The following is a 20,930-nucleotide window of genomic DNA, read 5'->3' on the forward strand; positions in this document are numbered from 1 at the left end:
CAGGGCAACACAGAGACACACAGGACACACAACCATGCACACACACACTCACACCTACGAGCAATTTGGAGAGGCCAATTAACCCGACAGTCATGTTTTTGGACTGTGGGAGGAAACCGGAGTACCTGGAGAAAACCCACCATGCACAGGGAGAACATGGAGACTCCATGCAGAAAGACCCCAGGCCGGGAATTGAACCCAGAACCTTCTTGCTGCAAGGCAACAGCTCTACCAACTGCGCCACTGTGCAACCCAAGTCAATAATTCCTTGATATTAAATAAGTTCGAGTTAAAGTTAATAATCTAATAATCTTTGAGCCAACAATAGTAATAGCATTCAAACATTTGTACCACAAACGCTGACAGTAAGAACATCTGATTCATTGCCCTTGAGATAATAATGGTTGACCTCTACAAGAAAAACAGAAAGTCATTACTTATTAAATGTTCCTCAATATTCTGTTAAACCTAAAAGGGAAACTGATTTCCTGTTGGGATGTGAATAATAGCTGAACAGAACTGAAACAAGTTTCCATTTAAAAATTATTCAGTTGTATTTAACTTTTTTTGTTTTTTGCATGAAACCTTATCAATAATGTAATTACGCTTATGTATTAAGAAAACTAGCCAAAATACATTTTGAGGACACCATATTATTTGTTTTAAATTAATTGCTCAAATGTTATTCATACTGGGATACATATTTGAAATTGCTACAATTGCTTTTTTTAAATTATTGTCATTTATAATTTGATGTTTTGTCTGTTTCCAGATTAGCTTATGTCCACAAGACAACTGTTAAAAGGCAATAAATTATTTATTTATGTGTGTATTTTTTATATCATATCCTGCATAATACTTAGAAAGTAAGATGTGACAGGAGCAAAGCTTAAGGCAATTCATTATTCTCCAACTGCAATAAAAATACCGTTTTTCTAAAATCAATTGTTGAAATATAACATTCTTCCTGAAGTAATCATTACTTTTTTAACCTAATTAAACCGCATTGTTACCTTTCTAATCCCCAGTCACGCGAAAAATTCAAATCCGATTTAGAAAAACTTTAATTTATTACCTATTAAACTTTACCAAACTGATACCTTTTTATTTATACACAACCCCAAATATGGACTTCCTGCCGACATTTTAAAATGGCCCCGGCAACACGTGGAAGTTTCTAGAACGTTCTGGAAGTTGAATTTAGGAAAAAGCTAAACTCCCCGTGATTTAGACACAGTCGACTGAACTCATCACTTGAAGTTTGCTTTTAAATTAGATTTACAAGTTTCGATAGAAACGTTCAGCGACTTTTATCTGGTATTGTAACTCCAGTAAGAGTTACATTCCTAGTAACTTTCAATCGGATATGATTCAGCGTGTTTAATTTTCAGATCGTTCTTTCTAAAACGTGTTGCGCCACCAGTGATATCCCGTAGAAAAAAGGTCAACAATTAGTTTTTAGATAACCAACATCCTACTCTAGGTAGTGTAGAGTGGTAGATTTGTTTTTATGTCGAAATGACAATTAGAACAGCCGATTCACTGACAGTTGGTTAAAAAAGCTTTACTTACCGTCAGCTGTCTTCAGAAAAGTCAAAAAAATCCCCACGATCCCTCCTAAAATAGCGAATTTCTTGAAAACGATCATCCTAATGTAGCGAGTGGTTGCAGTAGATACGTGCTTTCTGTCACTAGGCTCTTCAGATCYGGCTGCAACAGGTAGAGACAGGAGACAGGAAGGGGGAAAACAACAGGTGTGCTAAAAACTGATTGGGTGAGATGAGATCGGACACGCCCCCCTGAGGGAGCGCGTCGCCGCAGCACCTTCAGTCATTCGTGGTTTTGAATGACTTTCTCTGTCGTTTAGTTCTTAAAGACAAATTATGTTTACACCAATAACAGTTTACTGCCCAGTGAAATGCAATATCTGCCTGAAATGGCAGTCAAAGGGATTATATGAAGTAGATATGATTCATGAATGTGGACATAAATGCTCCTCAAAAGCATTTTGTGTTTTCATTTAGGCTCTAGTATAGGATTTACATAGTAATATCTAGCATTTGTCAACAAAGGGCCTCTCATATTCTGAATAAGTGGTTGACAAGTAGTTATTGTTTGTGAACCAGTCTCTAATGTAAAGGGTATTGGACATAGGATGGGATGGAGGGACGGTTTAACTATGGTTAATTTTATTTAAGATAAATAAACGCATAATCAGTGATTGTTTCCAGGTTTTTCCTGCAGTGTGTGTTGAAGTTAACAGAACTGATGCTGGTGATGGTGGAGAAAAGAGACGATGAGGAAGAAGAGGAGAAATCAATGTAAACAATTAGTCCTTCTGTTTATGAGTTAAACAGTAATTCATCTGTTTATCCCAACATAGATTGATCAATTTATTGTCATTTCTTTGGAATCACTTGATTTTCCTCCGTGTTGAATATCACTTCATCTATAAATTGATATTTTCCCAGCATGACATTCATCATTCCTGCTACTTGCCTCTTGACATGTTTTGAAATTACTTTCTTTAAATAGAAGTTGCTGTTGTGGCGTCTGGTAAATCTAAATCAATATAAGTTCAAATGTGGAGTTTCTGAAGGCTTAATTATTGAGCTACATTTGTTTAGCATCCATGTTGATACCAGTTTAGATGTTGCACTTATAACAGATTAATGTAAAAAATCAGGCAGGAATGTATTTTAGTTGAAAGCTGTTGAACTTGACTGATGCCATTTTTTAATGGTGTTTATAATTGATTAGTCTATTTTAAATTAAGCTGTTATGTATTAGAACAGGTGATGCCTTTGTTAGCCTGTTGGTTCATAGCTGTGGCCACTATTAAAATTATTGAAAGAATTTATAGTTTTTGTATAAAATAATAATAATAATAATAATAATAATAATAATAATAATAATAATAATAATAATAATAATAATAATAATAATAATAATAATAATAGTGAAAGAGAGAAAATAAATGTCTACAATTCATAAATGAAAGTGTGAGGCTGATATTGTGTCGATCTTTGTTCAGAACGTGGTTTTGATAATTATGGATCACATTTTATTTTAATGTTTAATCGAGTCTAAAAACACAAACTGCATGATTTCAGCATTTCTTCTGCTGAGGAACACTGCGGTATTTGGCGCCATCTGGTGGCCATCTTTCAGGTTGCACCACATTTTTGTCAGCCTTGTCTTCCAAGTAAAAGAGGAAGAGAGTCCAAACAGAACCAGGAAAGTTCTGTACAGTCAGTGTTTGTTGTGTCTTTTTATGACCACAGGAGGTTCAGGACTCCTGCCATCTGCAAGTAGAAAACAAATCTCAACTTAAAGCAACAAAAACTCTGATTACTCACTTTATTCTCTCCTGAAAACCACAACTGTTTCTGATACTTGGAAATGTTAAATAAAACACAAACAAAATACAAAATAAGAGAGTTATTTTATATTCAAACAATGACTCAACTTTATGTAGATATTTGTCTAAAACTAAATAAAGCTTAAAATCTGAGTCACAAGACGATTATTGACACAGTTTGATCCAGAATCTGATCTTTGTCCAATAAATAATGACTGATGTCCTGATTGATGATTTATGATGATGATAATCACAGTTTACAACAACATTTGGTCTGACAAAGAATTAAATGTGGTTAGTTTAGCTGAATAAAAATCCTCCTGTGCAGTGATGGCCTCCAATGCTGATCAGAAACAGGAAGGGGCAGCACCCAAACAAACTAAAATAAAACAAAACAACAAGATGATAAAATAGTTTCATAAAGACATTTGATCTCTGGACAGTGAAGAAATGGCAACAACAATCTCTCCAAAACAATGTTGGGAAAAAAAGGAAACGAAACTAAAATAGACATTTTAACCAACTGAACCTCAAATCACTGCTGACTATTCAGGCTTAATGAACTCAGCAGAGGATCCATCAGGACAGGAAAACGAAAAGTAAAGTCTAATCCCAACATGTAGAGGCTGAGTGAATCTGGTCTGGACTCTGGATCAGAGTCATAGTTTTAGAGACGCTGTAGAAACACAGAATACCTWCTATATGATCCAGGTACACTCCGATTCTGGAGGAAACTGGAGTTTTAATGTTGTTGTGATAAAATGTGTAACTGTATGTATCACAATATAACGCCCAGGATTGGTCATTGGATCCTAGTCTTTCTGTTCTGCTGATGTTCTTGTATGAAACGGCTACAGCTCCTCCTCCTCTCCACTCCACCTCCCAGTAACAACATTCAGTCAGACTCTCTGTGCTCAGAACCTGATAACATAAACCATCAAATCTGTCTAGGACATTTCAAGCCCTCATCAAATACTCGTTAAACATCTTAAAAGAGAATCGGAAATCTACTATTTATCGGGCGGAAATGATGAGTTTTTCTTCGGTTTTGCTGGTTCTTCTCAGTCTGCTGCCCGTCGTGGATCCAGGTAAGTTAAGATATTTCTCAGGAAAACAAAACTCTTCCTCCAGTGGTGTACAGCATGATACGCGGTATAAGTTATAAATGTAGTGTTTATATCGTATAACCACTCTAAAAGTTTGTGAATTTGCGTAAAACCACTTAAAATAAGCAGGTAAGTATTTTTCTGACATCCGGGTATTTTTCTGGATGATCCATTACCCCGGTGTCCCCCCCGGCCCCAGTACACCGGTGGGGTGTGTGGAAACTGGAGACACAGGGAGGGACACTAGAGACAGGCGCATTTGTCCCACCCAACAAATTCACCGTAGTTGCGAAAAATATTTGTTTCTGAAATCTTCAACTCGCTTGCTTTTATTTTGGAGGTACAACACAGCGTTCCTTCCGCCCCCTCTCCTCTCTAAAGGGCTCAGAGTGAGAGTCAGTGATGGGACATGTGAAGCCAGGCTGACACGCCTCAGCATGATGAAGACCCGCTTCGACCACGTGACTGACAACAAACAAGGCCTCGCATTACCTGTGTCACGAGGAAAATACCTGACATCTGGGAATACTTTGAGATGATCGCTCACAATCAAATTCTTCTTAAATAACAATAATGAATCCCTCCCCCAGTCCTGTGCCCAGTCCGGGAATGACAGTCATTATGCTTGTCAGTCAGTCAAGCATGATGATTGAATGACAGTCAAAACGGTCTTCCAGTTCTTCTTTGTTCAAGAGGAAATGGAAGAAGATGTTTGTTGGTGCWGTGTTGCCACCTTGAGATCATAAAACATAAACATACATATGATATAAAGTGTAGTTAATTTGTCACCAGTGGTGGCATGGTTACTTAGATCTGAATGAAAAATCCATCAGCTAGAAAATGTGCATCTGTCTTTTCCCTCCATTGTTTACGTTTCTGTTACACACGAGACGTAACTTCCCAAGAAAAAAGAGAAAATCAACAATATATGCTGAGTTTTTCTCATCAGGTCACTGATCTCTGATTAGTTGTGTAAAAACATTAGTGGATAAATGGTGAATATTTGGCAATTTAATTAGATATTTTTAATCTTAATCTGAATTTGTTTGATGCAACTATTCAGACCAATCCGTCTATTTTAATTTGCCATGCAGGACCTCATACAGGGGCAAATCCTCTGAAATGTTAACCTCAGGATCCTGGAGATACTCAGATTTCTCCACCACATTAAAGTATTGATTCCATTTTAGCCTCTAAAAATGAGCAGGAAATTTCCGAGTTTTAAGGGGATTTTCAACTTTCAGACTGTCTCTCTCTCATGTGTGTATGTATATATAAAGAGAGAAAGAGAGATGATCTCCTGCATCCTGCTGCTCCTCATCCTCAGCTCCTGTCTCAGTGGTCAGTCTCCATCTTGTCTTTGTTCAGTYTAAATCCATCAATAATCAGTGAAGGTAAAACTTGAATCAGTTTTACTAGCAGAGAATCCAGCAGAGCTCTGATGGCTCTGATCATGAGACAGAAAGCTCTCTAGATGGAGCTGAAAGACTCCATGTTCCAGTTCTCAGTGTGTCTGATCCTCTCTGTCTCCTCAGCAGCAACATTTGAAGTGGATGTGGCCCAGAGCAGCTATGAGGCAGAGGAGAACCAGAACATCACTCTGGAGTGGATCTTCACCTCCAGGACTCAGGAATCCTACAGAAATCTGGTTGTCATCTGCAGCCTGTTGGCTCCTCGTCGTCCTCATCGTTCTCTCTGTCTCTATTATATCTATTATGGTGTTGAGTTTCCACAGTATCAGCATAAACAGTTTTCAGGACGAGTCCAGATTGACAAAGACGTCCTCAGAGAAGGACAAATCAGACTCCATGTGTCCAGACTGAGGACTGAAGACTCTGGTCTGTATCGATGTGGAGTGAAAACTGGAGATGGATTCGGCTCTGCAGAATGTCGACTCAACGTCTCTGGTGAGATCTGATGTCATGCGTCTGTTTCAGACTGATGTGGTCACCTCTGTTTTTAAGAAAGGTGTGAGGGTGTCTTCTAGTTATTGAGGGATGACACTTCTTAGCCTTCCTCATGGATCTTACGTTGGGGTGTTGGACAGGAGGCTCCAACTGATTGTCAAACCCAGAAAACAGATTCGCTCCTTTCATTTTTCATTCTGGCTGTAGAACAATGAACAAGATATTCATCCTTGCTCCAAAGGGTGATTGGAATATGCTTTTCTGGTCAACGTGGCTTTTAAGGGTTATGCAATCCTTGCATACCCAAAGCAGCAACTGTGTCCAGATTCTCATTACAATGTTAAACCTGGTTCCAGTGAACCACACTGGACTCTGTCAGGACTCCATCTTGTATCATGTCAGTTTCCTCTTGAGTTGTTGATTCCATCCTTGGATATCTGGGAATCAGACTACATAGAACACAATACATTTTTGTATTAGGTTCTCCCTACAATTGATTCTACAAGTGAAAATACAGGTTCAGTTTCTGTTGTGAGGTAGAATCTTTTTTTTTCTTTGCTCACTACATAATCATGAGTTGTTGTTTTTTTAAATTAGTTGTGCTTTTTGTTAGACAAATATTACAACAACCACATAAAACCACATATTAAAGAATACTAACTTAAATGAAAAAGAAAGTAGTTATGTGGTATTTTCTTGGGGATGCCATGTCTCCGCCAGGGGGAGCTATAGCGCCCCCTGGCGCTGCCACTGTTTTCTGTGTGTGTAAATAAATAAATATAATAGTCCTTGTAAACTGGAGTTTCTAAGTTTCAGATGCCATCATCCATATGTTTCTGGATAAATTTGACACAAAAGTGATTTTCTTTCCATCTTGAGGAACAAATAAAAGAAAAAATATATATTTACTTTGAAAAACCTCTATTAATGGGAGGACATTTCAAGCTAAATTTTTTCACAATTGTAAGAATCCTAAAGGAGAATAGATGTGAATGTCAGATGAACAATAAACATGACATCATCAGGAATATTAGTGTTGATTTATTTTAAAAGCTTTGTTTATTCATGAAGCGAATTATACTTGCTTAGTTCCCAAACTGGAAAGTCAAGTCAAGAAGAGAAATGTTACTTTAAAAATTGGTGAGTTATAATAACATTAAGATAATTTAAGACAAACTAAATAAAAATGTTGATGTCTTTAAATATTTAATGTGATATTTAATGATAATATTTAATGTCATCTCAACAGATGAAAATGGAGCCAAAGGCAACATAACTGGTCCTGGAGGTAAATATCTTTAACTAGATAATCAGTGGTTTCTGCTTGCTGACTTAGTTTTAGACCTTCTTGTTACCTGCAGTGATTGCGGCTCGTTGGGTTGAATATTCATCTTCCAGCTTTTCCTTGTCACATGTTGATGTGTCTTTGGGCAAAGCAGATAAATCCTAAATACCTATTGATCTGCAAACAGGTGTATGAATGTGTTAATGACAGTGAATGAGTGAATGTGTCAGCAGAGTGAAGCGCTTTGAGAGATCAGCATGACTGGAAATACTTTAGATAAATTCAGTCGATTTATGTTTTACTTATAACATATTTTATAATGTTCTTTTATCTGGTGGAAATTGAGATAATATTGTGTTCAGTAAATTAAAATTTTCAATTTACTGTCACAACACATGTGGATAAATGAGTAGAAAGCTTAAAAATACGTGTTTCTGTATAAACTGGTTGATTTGAACAATGACTGATCTCTAACTGGATAATCAATATTAGTTATCAAGTTTATATAACCAAGTTTCCTTGGACAAAACTTTGAGTAAATGAAAAAAAATATGACACTATTCTCCTATCTTAACAAATGATGGCTGAGCATTGCTATGGTGTGAATATTGAAATAATATTTGAGTAGATGAACATAAAATCTATAGAAATCTGGAACACAGGAACCAAAGAAAGAACCAAACTAGTGGAAATCCACAGTTTTCATATGTGAGGAACAACCATCAAACACGGTTGACAGAAATGATAGAAGCATGGAAATAGATTGACTCTATACTTTGTGTTTCATAGATCAAACAGGAAACCAACAAGGGGATGATGGAGTTTTATTGGACCAGGACAAAACCAACCAAACCATAATGGATGAATCCTCCCCCTAAGCTGAAGTCTGTTCAACCTCTTGCATGTGTTGTTATGAAAACTGGTGCATGTATAGAACTAAGGACCATGATTAAAAGAAAAAAACTTTGTATGGCTTAAACCCAACAGGTGGTTTTTTTATATTGGATCAAAGAGACCATTGTGGGCCCATCTTGAGATTATAAAAAAGGATGTAAGAGCCATGAATGTATCCTTTGTATGTTAAAAAAGAACATTTCATGCCCTTTACTGCTGCTCTAGTTTAGCATCTCTGACTCAGCTTTTGTTCACTTTTGGGTCTCACATATTTTTCTAATACATGCAAAAGTTGACTGACTTGATCCCCAGCTTTTACCTACAAAAGGTTTTTAATTTCTGTCAAATTAAAACCTTTTGTCTTATTTTAACGCTCACACTCCATCCATCCATTTTCTTCCTCTTATCCGGGGTCGGGTCGCGGGGGCAGCAGCTTCAGAATGGAGACCCAGACTTCCCTCCCCAGCCACTTCTTCCAGCTCCTCCAGGAATCCCAAGGCGTTCTCAGGCCAGCCGAGAGACAAAGTCCCTCCAGCGTGTCCTGGGTCTCCCCTCCTCCCGGTGGRACCTGAACTCCTCACCAGGGAGGCGTCCAGGAGGCATCCTGACCAGATGCCCGAGCCTCAACTGGCTCCTCTCGACGTGGAGGAGCAGCGGCTCTACTCTGAGTCCCTCCCGGATGACCGAGCTTCTCTCTCTAAGGGAGAGCCCAGCCACCCTGCGGAGGAGGAAGCCCATTTCGGCCGCTTGTACCCGTGATCTCGTTCTTTCGGTCATGACCCAAAGCTCATGACCATAGATGAGGGTGGGAACGTAGATCGACCGGTAAATCGAGAGCTTCGCTTTTTGRCTCAGCTCTCTCTTCACCACGACGGACCGGTACAACGCCCGCTTCACRGCAGATGCTCACACTCTTATTACAAAAATATAAAACATTTTGAGTGTTTTATGATGATTTTAAATACTTTCTGTCTCGTTTTCAGTTTATGGCTCAGCAGTGAATTCACTAGTTCATCCTTTCTTCCATGTCCAGACCCCAGTAATGATATATATTAACTATTCACTCCTTAAAACTCCTGCAGACACATTCACATAGGAACAAATCACCTGAATATTTCTACGTACATCACTATACAAGTGAATGTACAAAAAAAAACAAACATTTTTGATACTGTATTTTTTAAAAGCACTCTTGTAATTAGTTACTTGTCCTCAGGGGTCATTTGCTAACATGAGTAAAGATAATGAAAAATACACATTTATCACTTACTGAAAATAGAAAGTGAAGCAAAATGAAAGGGAAATTCAGTTTCTATGTCTTTATAATTCCAATAGGAAATGTAAAAGCTGATCAATGCAGGATTTTTTAACAACTGGAATTAAAAGGTGGCTGTAAGAACAGAATATTAATAAAAAGCCATATTTATAGTAAGAGGCATGTTTTTTCAGATATTTTTACTTTTGTAAATAATACATGTGATTCTAACAGAATCTGATCTGAAGTTTTTTATCTTGTCTGATGAAGTTTCACTAAGCAGCTCAGCAGGGGCCATCTAGTGGCAATTTTAAGTCTGAATATTTTTTTAATTAAAAAACAACCAAAGGGGAAAATGTTTATAAGACATGGATGTTGCTGATCTGTCTTAATGTATCATAACCCAGAAATGTAATTAGACCAGATGATACTTAGCAACCCTGAACAGGAGGACTTAGTTTACATACTTTAGATCTTTTTTTTTTTTTTTGCTCTTTCCTTTGGTTTATTTTGTTTGTATTTCCTTTTAATTCCTGTAAAGCACTTTGTATTTTTGCTGAAAATGTGCTATATAAATAAAATTACCTTACCTTTACTTACTTTTACTTATGATCTCATGATTAGTACCAAGGCTGAGATTAAGTTACTGTCATGTTTCAGCTAAATATCTGACATCTGGTGAACGTCCAGTGCAGATTTATGATTTAGGGAGACAAATAATAAATACATTATTGTTACGGCCCTGGGCCTTAAGAGCTGGGCTGCAGGTGTTGCTTTTGTCTGTCCTTGTGCTCCTTGTGCTCCTTGTGCTCCTTGTGCACCTGTAAAGGGGAGGAGCACAAGGACAGACAAAAGCAACACCTGCAGCCCAGCTCTTAAGGCCCAGGGCCGTAACAATTATGAACAGCACAAAGACAGTGGATGCGGGTCAAGAGGATCAGTGAAATCTTTAGTTATAACAAGACACTGTTTGCTCTGGGACATTTCAATTTAAACAGTCAAAATAATCTAAAGCCACCTAAAAAAGAAAACGAAAAAAGTAAGATAAAATATCAGAGGAAATTTGGGCCTTCTTGATATTACTTATTTTCTATATATCATATTTTGTGAATTGTGATAGCGTGCCTCCATTGGAGATCTAAAACCTGAAATTGYGCAGGATGTGGGCAGAGAGGCTTCAGCTTCTAGAAATACGGAAACCATTCTACGTTGAGAGCTGGTCTGAAAATGGAGTTAGGATCTGTATGCCTGGTTGTTGGTGAGAATAACTTTCTTTTTTTACTTTGAACACCTTAATCAAGATTTTCTCCCTTTGTAAAGCTTCTTATGTGTTTCTTATTGTGGTCTGCATAGAGACCACTTATCTTGATAAATAAAGAAAGTCATGATTTACAGTTTCTAGTACAGATCTGTATCTTTAAAAAATACAGAAAAAAGTTCTGCACATTTAACAACACAGGCTGTACAACTGAAACCATATTTACATACGCTGACTAAAAAGTCACACATTTTTTTTCTCAGACCACCTGAGCAGGACATTATGGGCTCAACACAACAGGGAGACATGAAAAACTGCAACAGGTGAAAGTTTCCTGTGACACCAGACAGAAACAAAAGCTGAACGTTTCTCAGTTTCCTTTTGTTCTGATGCCTGTATGCACATCTGTGTATGTATGAGCTGAAAGCTTCACATGCACAAATTACGCTCGACTGTCGCTTCCTCACACAAGCTCCATAGGAAATGGATGGAGAGGGCATTTCTAAATTAACACTTAAAATTTAATAACAATCTTAAAACCTTCCTAAATATAAAAAACCTGAAAAATGGAGACTCTTCAGACATGTTTGGTTTGAGACAGAAAAACACTTTCTTTAATATGTTTTGAAAATGTTCATATTGGCCGTTTTTATTATGAACTAAATCAGCTGTTTCCCAGGGCAACATCAGAAAAAAGTTGGCCAACCTAAGAACTATGTAAGAATTTTGTTTAGAGAATTTAGATGACCTAGATTTTCATGTTGGCCTTTGAAAAACCACAGGCTAGCAGTATATACCAAACCCACAGTGTTGTTTCCTGTCTGAGCAGCTGCCACCCTGAGCATTCAGCCCGACAGGCGTCAGTTCTTCCGTTATGAAGCCTTCAATCTGAGCTGTGCAGGGTCAGGAAACTTCAGCGGCTGGAGGTTGGTGAGAAACGCCTCCGAAGCTTTTACTCCATGTGAAGGCTGGGGCCGTCCGAACGGTTCCTCCTGCATTAACCACAGTGTCTACAAATCAGACACTGGGCTTTACTGGTGCCAGTCTGAGCAAGGAGAGTGCAGCAACGTCCTCAACATCACAATAAACAGTGAGCTCTTTTTATATTTTATTTTTTAAGTGTTGTACTTTTGAAAATCCACTGATTTAAATCAAACATTTCAGCTGGCGTTGTGATCTTGGAGAGTCCAGCACTTCCTGTGACGGTGGGAGATGACGTCACACTTCGCTGCTCCTTCAAAGAAAGATACGATCCAAAATCTTCATCACATTTCTCTGCTACCTTCTACCTAAATAACACATTTATTGGAACGGAACCTGAAGGAAAGATGATCCTACACAATGTGTCGATGTCCAGCAAAGGCTTCTACAAGTGCAAACATCCCAGCAGAGGAGAGTCACTGGACAGCTGGCTGGAAGTCCAGGGTAACTGTCTTCTGCAGCTCATCACTCAGGAGGATTGAACATATTTACACGCCACACTTTCAAATATAAGCCCCTGATGACTGAAGTTGTAAATCTGCAAAAAAAAAAGTATCACGGAGACATGAGGACGTATGTATACCACTAATGCCTAACGATGCATTTTCAATACATAACCACTTTGAAAGCACCATCTAGTGTTCAGAGATATAGCACATTATTCCTTATTTCTATGTTCAAGTTAATTTAATTAAGCTGTAATAATTAAAATGTCTGTTTATCACATTTTATTTGGTACAGCATCAATAAATCACACTGACAGTTTATGTAAATTATCTCTCTGTGTAAAGCTGAACCTCCCAAAAGCACCGATCCGCCTCTTATTCCTTCTACTTCTCTGATGATATTGATCACCATCGTGCTGTTCATCATCTACACCATCATCTTCATTATGTGCATAATCATATACAGAAGCTGGGCTCGAGGTAAGGAGGCATTAAAACATTAATAATGCAATAAATCGAGACTTTTCTAACAGTAATTACAACATTTTCAGCTGTTCAACAGAAGATTTGATGTGAATAATGAGATAAATGTTGATAAATTATGTGTTGGAACAACTATTGCTACTCATCATTTAACTTTTACCATTCCAAGATTGCTCTGATGATTATTACAGGAGGTCATAAAATAACCCAAAATAACATTTAAAGCTCCCCAGACTCAGTTAAGGTCAGAGGTCATGATTCAGCAATAAAAAAATAGAGAGATAGCGAAACATGGGAATCATGAATCATGTTACATCTAAGCATTTCAGAAGAGGAACCTCATATAACCAAGCATGGTGATGGCTGTGTGATGGTCTGGGCTGCTTTGCTGCATTAGAATCTGAAGTGAATTAATGTAAATATTAGAACCAATGAGTCTAACTGTGGGACAGAACAACCTGAAGGAGAGCATCCAAACATCCAGGTCAGTTCTGGACAATGACTGTTTCAGGTCTGTCAGTCATGGTTTAATGAAGCAAAAGCACTGATGATTGTTATTTAATACATTTTACCTCAACATAAACATTCAGGTCTTTATGATTTCAGGGCAGAGTTCCCATATTTTCTGAGTTTCTGTTCTACGTTTCTTTGCAGGCCGAGCCGAGACCAAACGGAGAAGTTCAGATCTCTGCCCAGATTACTGACTGCTCCTAAACGCACCGTCTGCTTCAGACCTGATCGAGCTTATGTTGTTTTTCCCTCTATTTATTATAATCAAGCCCAAAATTATTCGTACCACTGGAAAATCATTGTAATTCAACGAAGACGTTTGTTTCTCATGGAAACTCCATACCAAATATCCAGTGTATTTTTGACAAACAGTGATAATTAGTACACATTCTTCTCTATAATCAAAGGAAAGACTTTATTGGTGTTTTCAGCATTTAAACTCACAGGTTACTCTGAGATTTTTAATGAATTATTGTTCATGCTGAGCTCCACGTCTTTTTTCCTTCATTTCTCTTGCTAGTCCTCAAGTTTCTGTTTTATTTTGTTTGTCTTGTTCCTTATTTTGTTCTGTGTTTTATTCATTTCCTATTTTCGATGTCATACCAGTTGTTGAGTTTCACTGTGGGTTTTGTGGTCATGTGTTAGTTTTCACTGTTGGTTTTAAGTCCTATATAACAATAAAAAATGTTAACAAAGCTTTTAGGATTAAACTCATTTTATTCTGCAACAGCTACTTGGCAGAAATTATTAGAATAGATCTATGCTAATATATGAAGATAAGTCAATTTTTCATTTAGTTTGTTTGCTTTTTTGGCACATGCTGTAAATAATAATTTATGCTGTAAATAATCAAGCATTAATGTTTTTTTAGGGTTGGGGAGGTTATATAATGAATTGTTCTTGGTTTTTAAAGAAGCTTTATAAATTAMAATCTATGTGTAACAAATATGGTGTTTGTATTTATACATATATTGCGACAATTTCACTTGCAAGTCTTATATTTTAGTTTTAATTTATCCTTAAAAAACGTAAAATGCACTCAGTGTTTCTTCTGCGGAGGCGCCCGGTTGTATTTGGCGCCATCTGGTGGCCAACTTTCAGAATTCTCCTAATTTTGTTCCAGCCGTTGTGGGATGTTTGAGTCCTCACAGTCCACAATCTCCTGTGGTGTCCGTGTTTTCTGTGTCTTCTTGGGATCATAGGAGATCCTGCACTGCTGCCATCTGGAGATAGAAAACAGATCTAAAGCAACAAAAACTCTGATTCTTTATTCTCATCTGAAAACCACGACTGTTTCTGATATTTGGAAATGTTACTGACAGATATAACATGCACAAGAACACACACAAAAAAATTACAAAGTAAAACAGAGTCATAAATAAATGGAGTTAAAAATGAGTCACAAGACGACTTTATTGACAGTTTGATCCAGAATCTGATCTTCGTCCAATAAAATAAGGACTGGAGTCCTGATAGATTATGATCAAAACAATCACAGTTTGAACATTTGGCTCATCAAAAACAATAAATGTAAATAGTGTAGCTGAATAAAAATCCTCCAGAGAAGTGATGACCTCCATGGCTGGACAGAAACAGGGAGGGGCAGCACCAAACAAACTCCAACATCAACAACATGTTGGACAACCAACCAGGAAGGCCTGGACTTCTGGGGAAAACCTGCTTGATTAGGAACTACAAATCCCACAATGCACTGTGTTAACCACTTTCAGTTTAGCTAGAAGAGGAGGAGTTTCAGTGAGGAGGAGCCTGATTCTGCTCTGAAATAAACCTGGTTTCTCTACATTACCGCTTCATGTTGATATCACTGCATAGTTTTACTGGATCGATTCTCATTTAAACTTATTGTTTTACTTTTATCTGTTTATTAGTTTTTGTCACCCTTATATCTTTTAAAGATGTAGCATAGTTGAGTCTTTCTAATATATCTGGCTTATTAATTTAAATATTTAACTGTAGGTTTGAATTTTTTTGTTAATAAACGATGGAATATTGTTGAGAAATTGTTTGTGTTTATTCCAAACATGTTTATTATGTTGCTGTTAGAAAAATGCTAGTGCTGCACTCTGGCTTTCATCTATTCAATAAGATGAACTTTTATTTACTGATAATCAGGCGGCGCTGCAATGTTTAAAATGCTATTTAGAAAGTAAAGAGATATTTTCTCTAATCTATAGTTAGAAATATCTTAATGTACTCATAATCCAGTTTCAAATATCTGTGATGTGAGTTCAGTGAAATCAATGTTATGCTATAACGACCTGCCACACAGTGAGACGGTTCACCAGCTGCACCAGAGACTAACAGTCTTTGGTCACTAAGGAACTAATGAGCACAGAAACAAACCAAAACACAAACAACCCAAGATCTCAATACAATCATTTTATTTTATTTTTTTTACATTTTAGTTGAGCAAAAGAAGCAAATTACTAAATAATCTCCTAATACTGTAAAAATATAAGTGCAAAAGGATGTTGAGCCGGCCCAAGGCAGAAGCAAATGAAGCAGCTGCTCTGTCAAAGCCAGTAGTTTACTAGTCAGTTAACAGCTTCTATCAGTTTGTTACATCAGTTACTTCATAAGGAGCAAACTGTTAAAAAGGAGATGAGAACCATAAGCTAATTCTACAGTAAGAACAATTACTGATTGCTACACAGATGATTTTAACAGATGTAATAATGTTTATAGATATTTTGTTCTTAAATCAGTTTGAACATGTTTGTTTGAAATATTCGTGTAGATAATCTGGAAGCTACATTAAGCTGCAACACTGAAAATAACAGAAAGACAGAAAGAAACATTCTATTACATATATATCTGTAAAATATAGCTGGAATATTATTCTGTAATATTTCCACATATATGGTTGTGGAACTTAAAATATTTGCGTTTACATTTCAGAATGACATGAATAACTATTAAAGTTAAACTGTTTTGCTGCTTATATTGGAGCTCAGTTCAAGTTTATTAAAGAGGTTAAATGTCCCAAAGTTCCTATTTTTTAACTAGCAGGTAGTTTAAATATTCCCATTATCTAAAGTCTATGAAATCAGATGATAATACTATAATACTCACATAATAAATCATATTCCTCTGTTTTTTTAATATTATTCGTCTTATTTTTTTATTTCCTTCAACATACAGATGATCAGTTTTTTGTCTTCTTTGTCTTCAGTTCATCAAAACATGATCATCAATTCTCCTTTTCATGTCAGTTTTGGCTACAAGAAAAAAAAGACATCAATTACTAACATGTTAGACATTTAGAAATTTAACAAACATTAATTAATGTTAAATGATTGCTACCCATTACTTTCCATGAACTCCACCAGGGGGCGGTAGAGTTAACTAAAACTTACATTTCTTTTGTCTTTTGCCGTCTTTAAAACCTCCTTTACCACTAAAGTCACCAGATTAGAACCAGATTTAACATTTTTACCACATTGATTGTCTTTTACTTCAACACACAGAACAAAAATCCCACAGCCAGAATAATTACAGTGTTAAGATCTTCAAACTTTTGACTTTTTGGAGAAGATAATAATGATCTGAGTCATAATGTCTTCATGGTGTAAACACAATGAATTCCATTCAGTTCAGCTCTGGAGCAGAGGACGTGGTGAGCTGCGGGGGCGTTTATAGGAAAGTGCAAAGGTTTCCTGAGAAATGAAACTTTTTCAACTATTTCAACAATAAACTGAGCTTCCCATCAATATTCACAGCTGTAATTACATAATATAGTCAAAATATATGAATAAAACATGGTATATAAGTTATGTATTGCTCTGAATAAATGAATGTTACCTTGACCAGAATCACATCTCATTTTATTTTGAAAAACCTTGTTCTTTTCTCGTCCTTCCTCTGACTCATCTCTATAGCTGTGTGTCCTCATTGCCAAATCCTGCAGCTGCTCTACATTTTGTCAGATTCACTTAGAGGAGAGCAGAAACTACAGACTTACTGACCAGTGGTCAAAAGACTACAAGCTGCACACCAATATTTACATCCTTTTAAGAGAGTTTGATGTTTAAGAATCCATTTGTTTTCATTAGAGAACTACGATTTTCAAAATTATTTTAATTTTAGAGTAGTTTTAGTAGAACACAGGGATATTCCAGGATACAAGGAGCAGAAACAACAGCCAAACTTACCTCGAGCCCATTTACGGTATGTGTATATACACAAGATTAGTATGATGGTGTAGAGGATGAAGAGCAGAATGAAACTAATCACTCTGATCCAAGGAACATCAGGACCAGGAGGAGGAGAAGTAGGAAGAGGAGGAGAAGGAGAAACGTCTGCTTGGGGAACTCTAGCTGTAAGCAAAAATATAAATCAAATATTTTATTTAATTTGTGGCAAACGATAGTTATAAAACTTTCAGTCACAATACAAAATGGAAGAACCAGAATCAGGTTCATCCAGCAACTTGAGCTCATTTTGACATGCCTGTATTCTTCCTGGAAAATTTTTGACTGGTCAAACTAAATCTAAAGCCACTCATGTGTAGACGATACCTGTCCTGTCATAAGGATATAAGGCATTTTGGGGTTTGTTTTGACATGAATCCACCAGCTGCATGCGAAAATGGATTATCGGACCAAGTGGAAATATGTACTCTAATATGGATTATGACCACGAAACGGCAAAGGTAGGACTGGACTTTTGATTTTAGCTTCATGAAATGAGCTATTTCTTTTTTTCTTCTTTAGCTGCTGGTTCAGTGAGTTTTGCACGTAGCATGGTGACTCTGGTATTGTTGGAAACTGCAGCGCTTCGGCTTTACTCTGATAGATAGTTTTTGTATATCGGGCCTCCTTGCTCTTTTATTGTTGCATTGTCCGGGTGTGCCTCGTTAGTGTCTGATTGCGTTTCTTTCCATCAATCTGATTAGTGTTCAGTCTGGGTGTGGTTGAGATAGAAAATAGTTTTTCATTTAGAAGAGCTTTTTCCCTTTACGTGGATATGCAATATACATATATTGATAAATGTATAGCATGTGTTTTTAATTGATCTTGTTGCGGCAAGCGCCGAGGACCCAAATTTGGGTCCCCTAGCGACAGAGATTTTAAAGATAACTGCGTTCTGACAGTGTGAATGAAACAAAGCAGTCGATCATCACCTCTCACTTCCAGCCAGCTCGTCGGTGACTCTCCTCTAGAAGGATGGAGACACTTGTAGAAACCTTCCTCTGCTTTAATGATCATTTTCCCTGGTTTCTCTCTCCCAATGAAAACATTATTTCTGTAGAACGTAGCTTCAAAGTCTGACGTGGATTTGTCATCATCTTTGTCTTTTTTATAGGAACAACCAAGTGTCACATCTTCTCCCTCAAAGACAGGAGATGAAGGACTCTCGAGGATCACAGTTTTATCTGAAATGAAACAATTTTATAAAAATTATATTTTCTAAAAATGTAGAAAAGTCCATGTTTAGAGTGAACTCAGRCAAGATGCATGTCCATTACCAGTRACAGTGAGATTGACCCTGTTGCTTCGTTCTCTTTGGTCACATTCACACCAGTACACGCCGGTGTCAGTTGGGTAAGCATCCTCAATGGTGCAGGAGGAATCTCCAGGGAGCGCCCAGCCATGCTGACATTCCTGAGGAGGATTGTTCTTTATCATCCTCATCACTTTCCAGTCACTGGAGTTTGTCACACAGGTAAGAGTGATACGGTTGTACTTGAAGAACTGGGATCGGTCAGGAGTGACAGTCAGTGTGGCTGCAGAGGGCAGAGAAGAGTTTGGATTCACGTGATTGACATTAATTGGCTTTATAATGTTGTTTGTTAACAATGATAAAAATTTAGTAAACACCATAAACCACAACTCAAAACAACTGACAGTCATAGCCAATAATGGAATCAACATGATTGCAGCGTTCAAAACTAGTGGAGTGAATGAATTCAGTAGTTCTGAAGGTAGATTGACAAATAAAGTGAGATGAGTGAAAGAAACCAAAGACTGAAGTAGTTGGACAAGGCCAAAGGTAAATTATTTCAGTTTGCTGTAAATAAACATTTTCAGTACATCACATTGACTTATTTTAGGTTATTGTCACTTTTAACAGTTGTAAGAATAATAAAGTCTCCTTCTCTCTGTGTTTTTATTCTCTCCTTCTAGGTTTGTTGCCATGGATAGTGTCATTGTTCTGGTGAACTGCTAGGTAACTACTCCCCTTTTTGCTGCACCTTTCTGCATCTCCTCTCTGCCTGTTAGTGAGGAGAACCAGGTGGACTCAATCTCCTAGCAATCAGAGTGCAGCTACCTTTGGTGTGACTGACCTGTCACTCCTGTTTGAGAGAATGGAAGCAAACAGTGCTGGTAGCATGTAAATTCAGAACTGTGTAAAAGTTTCTAAAAACTGAAAGACAGCTGGTGAGCCTCACAATGCTGCTGCTCATTGCTGAATTTCATTGGAGCAGCAAATGAGCTCTGATTGATTGTTGTATCAAATTGTTTAATCTTATAACTGAATGTAGATTGACAAAGCTAGTAAGTTAAAAAGAATAAAAAATACACTTRGTGTTTATTGGTTAAAATAGTAAGAAAAAAATAAATGTTGGTCAGAATGTTTGTGAAAATATTTAACAAAATGTTAATGCTAATTTATTTATTGCTGTTGAGTTTTACTATAAAATTATACTTTTGAAATACCTGGTTTAAAGGGGTAGAAATCTGATTATTCACAATGTATTTATCTTGTTAATTTCAGAATGTAATGGATGTGTTTGTTTCTTTTGAGGTTTTTCACCTATGCTATGTGGACCATCATACAAAAAATAAAGATGAATCAACTAAATTAAAGGCTCTTTGAGTGAAATCCAGTTCAAACTTCACAATGAAAACTATCCCTTTCAAGAGGGGAATTGCACAGAAAACCAAACCTGAAAAACTTGAGTCATGTTGGGTTCAAGTCTTTTGACCCACATACAGGAGACTAGGAAATCGGGTAAATAAAGTTTATTTTGAACAAAGATGAAAATGTGAGATGTGTTCTTGTCCTGTGGGTGGTAAGCTGGGGTCATCAGAAAACTGAGGGTAGTTGGAGAGAACAGGTAAGTAGGTGTTAAACCGGACTGAGTTCTGAGAAATGGATTGATCTTACTTGGTGGGAAGATGGATTTCCCCCAGGGCAGAGGTTCCCAAACTGTGGGGCGTGCCGTGCCATTGCACAAGAGGGAGGGGGTGGGGGGGGAGAATGGATGAAAAAAACAAAAAAACTGCCATGCTGAGCCCTTTAAGGGGCGGAGCTTAAAGCACCGGTGAGCAGCATGCAGACAAAAAAGGGAGAAGGGAAAGAAGCTGTAGATTTTACCATTCGCATTCTGTCCTTTTTGGGGCCTGACCCCATAGCAATGCATAGGGAGAGCAGTGAGAAGCTCTTGAGAAGCAAGTATATATATATATATATATATATA

The 20,930-nt window shown here is 37.2% G+C and overlaps 2 protein-coding genes and 1 long non-coding RNA gene across 7 annotated transcripts in view; 1 reads left to right on the top strand and 2 right to left on the bottom strand.

Annotated features, from left to right (window-relative positions):
* The window catches only part of LOC103480866 (butyrophilin-like protein 2), an 8,052-nt gene extending 6,326 nt beyond the window's left edge, over window positions 1-1,726 (bottom strand). For all 4 annotated transcript variants that reach the window (XR_536194.1, XR_536193.1, XM_008436068.1 and 1 more), the window contains exon 1: window positions 1,573-1,726. Coding sequence is in view for 2 of the 4 variants with exons in the window: in XM_008436068.1 (XP_008434290.1) it covers window positions 1,573-1,648 (76 nt within the window). In the remaining 2 variants the exon portion in view is untranslated. The remainder of the gene's footprint in view (window positions 1-1,572) is intronic.
* Window positions 1,727-3,967: 2,241 nt separating this feature from the next.
* Window positions 3,968-20,930, bottom strand: part of LOC103480909 (tripartite motif-containing protein 16-like) — a 21,071-nt gene continuing 4,108 nt past the window's right edge. The window contains exon 3 of the mRNA XM_017310558.1: window positions 3,968-4,282. Coding sequence (XP_017166047.1) covers window positions 3,968-4,282 — 315 coding nt within the window. The remainder of the gene's footprint in view (window positions 4,283-20,930) is intronic.
* LOC108167222 (uncharacterized) lies at window positions 17,740-20,080 on the top strand. Of its 2 annotated transcripts, none has more exons than XR_001777591.1 (3): window positions 17,740-17,825; window positions 19,031-19,171; window positions 19,633-20,075. It is a non-coding gene; the product is annotated as an uncharacterized LOC108167222 (long non-coding RNA). The 2 variants fall into 2 exon arrangements; XR_001777590.1 differs by having other exon boundaries at window positions 17,751-17,825; window positions 18,083-19,171; window positions 19,633-20,080.

Source organism: Poecilia reticulata, linkage group LG18 (genome assembly GCF_000633615.1).
Source record: "Poecilia reticulata strain Guanapo linkage group LG18, Guppy_female_1.0+MT, whole genome shotgun sequence".
Classification (NCBI taxonomy): Eukaryota; Metazoa; Chordata; class Actinopteri; order Cyprinodontiformes; family Poeciliidae; genus Poecilia; species Poecilia reticulata.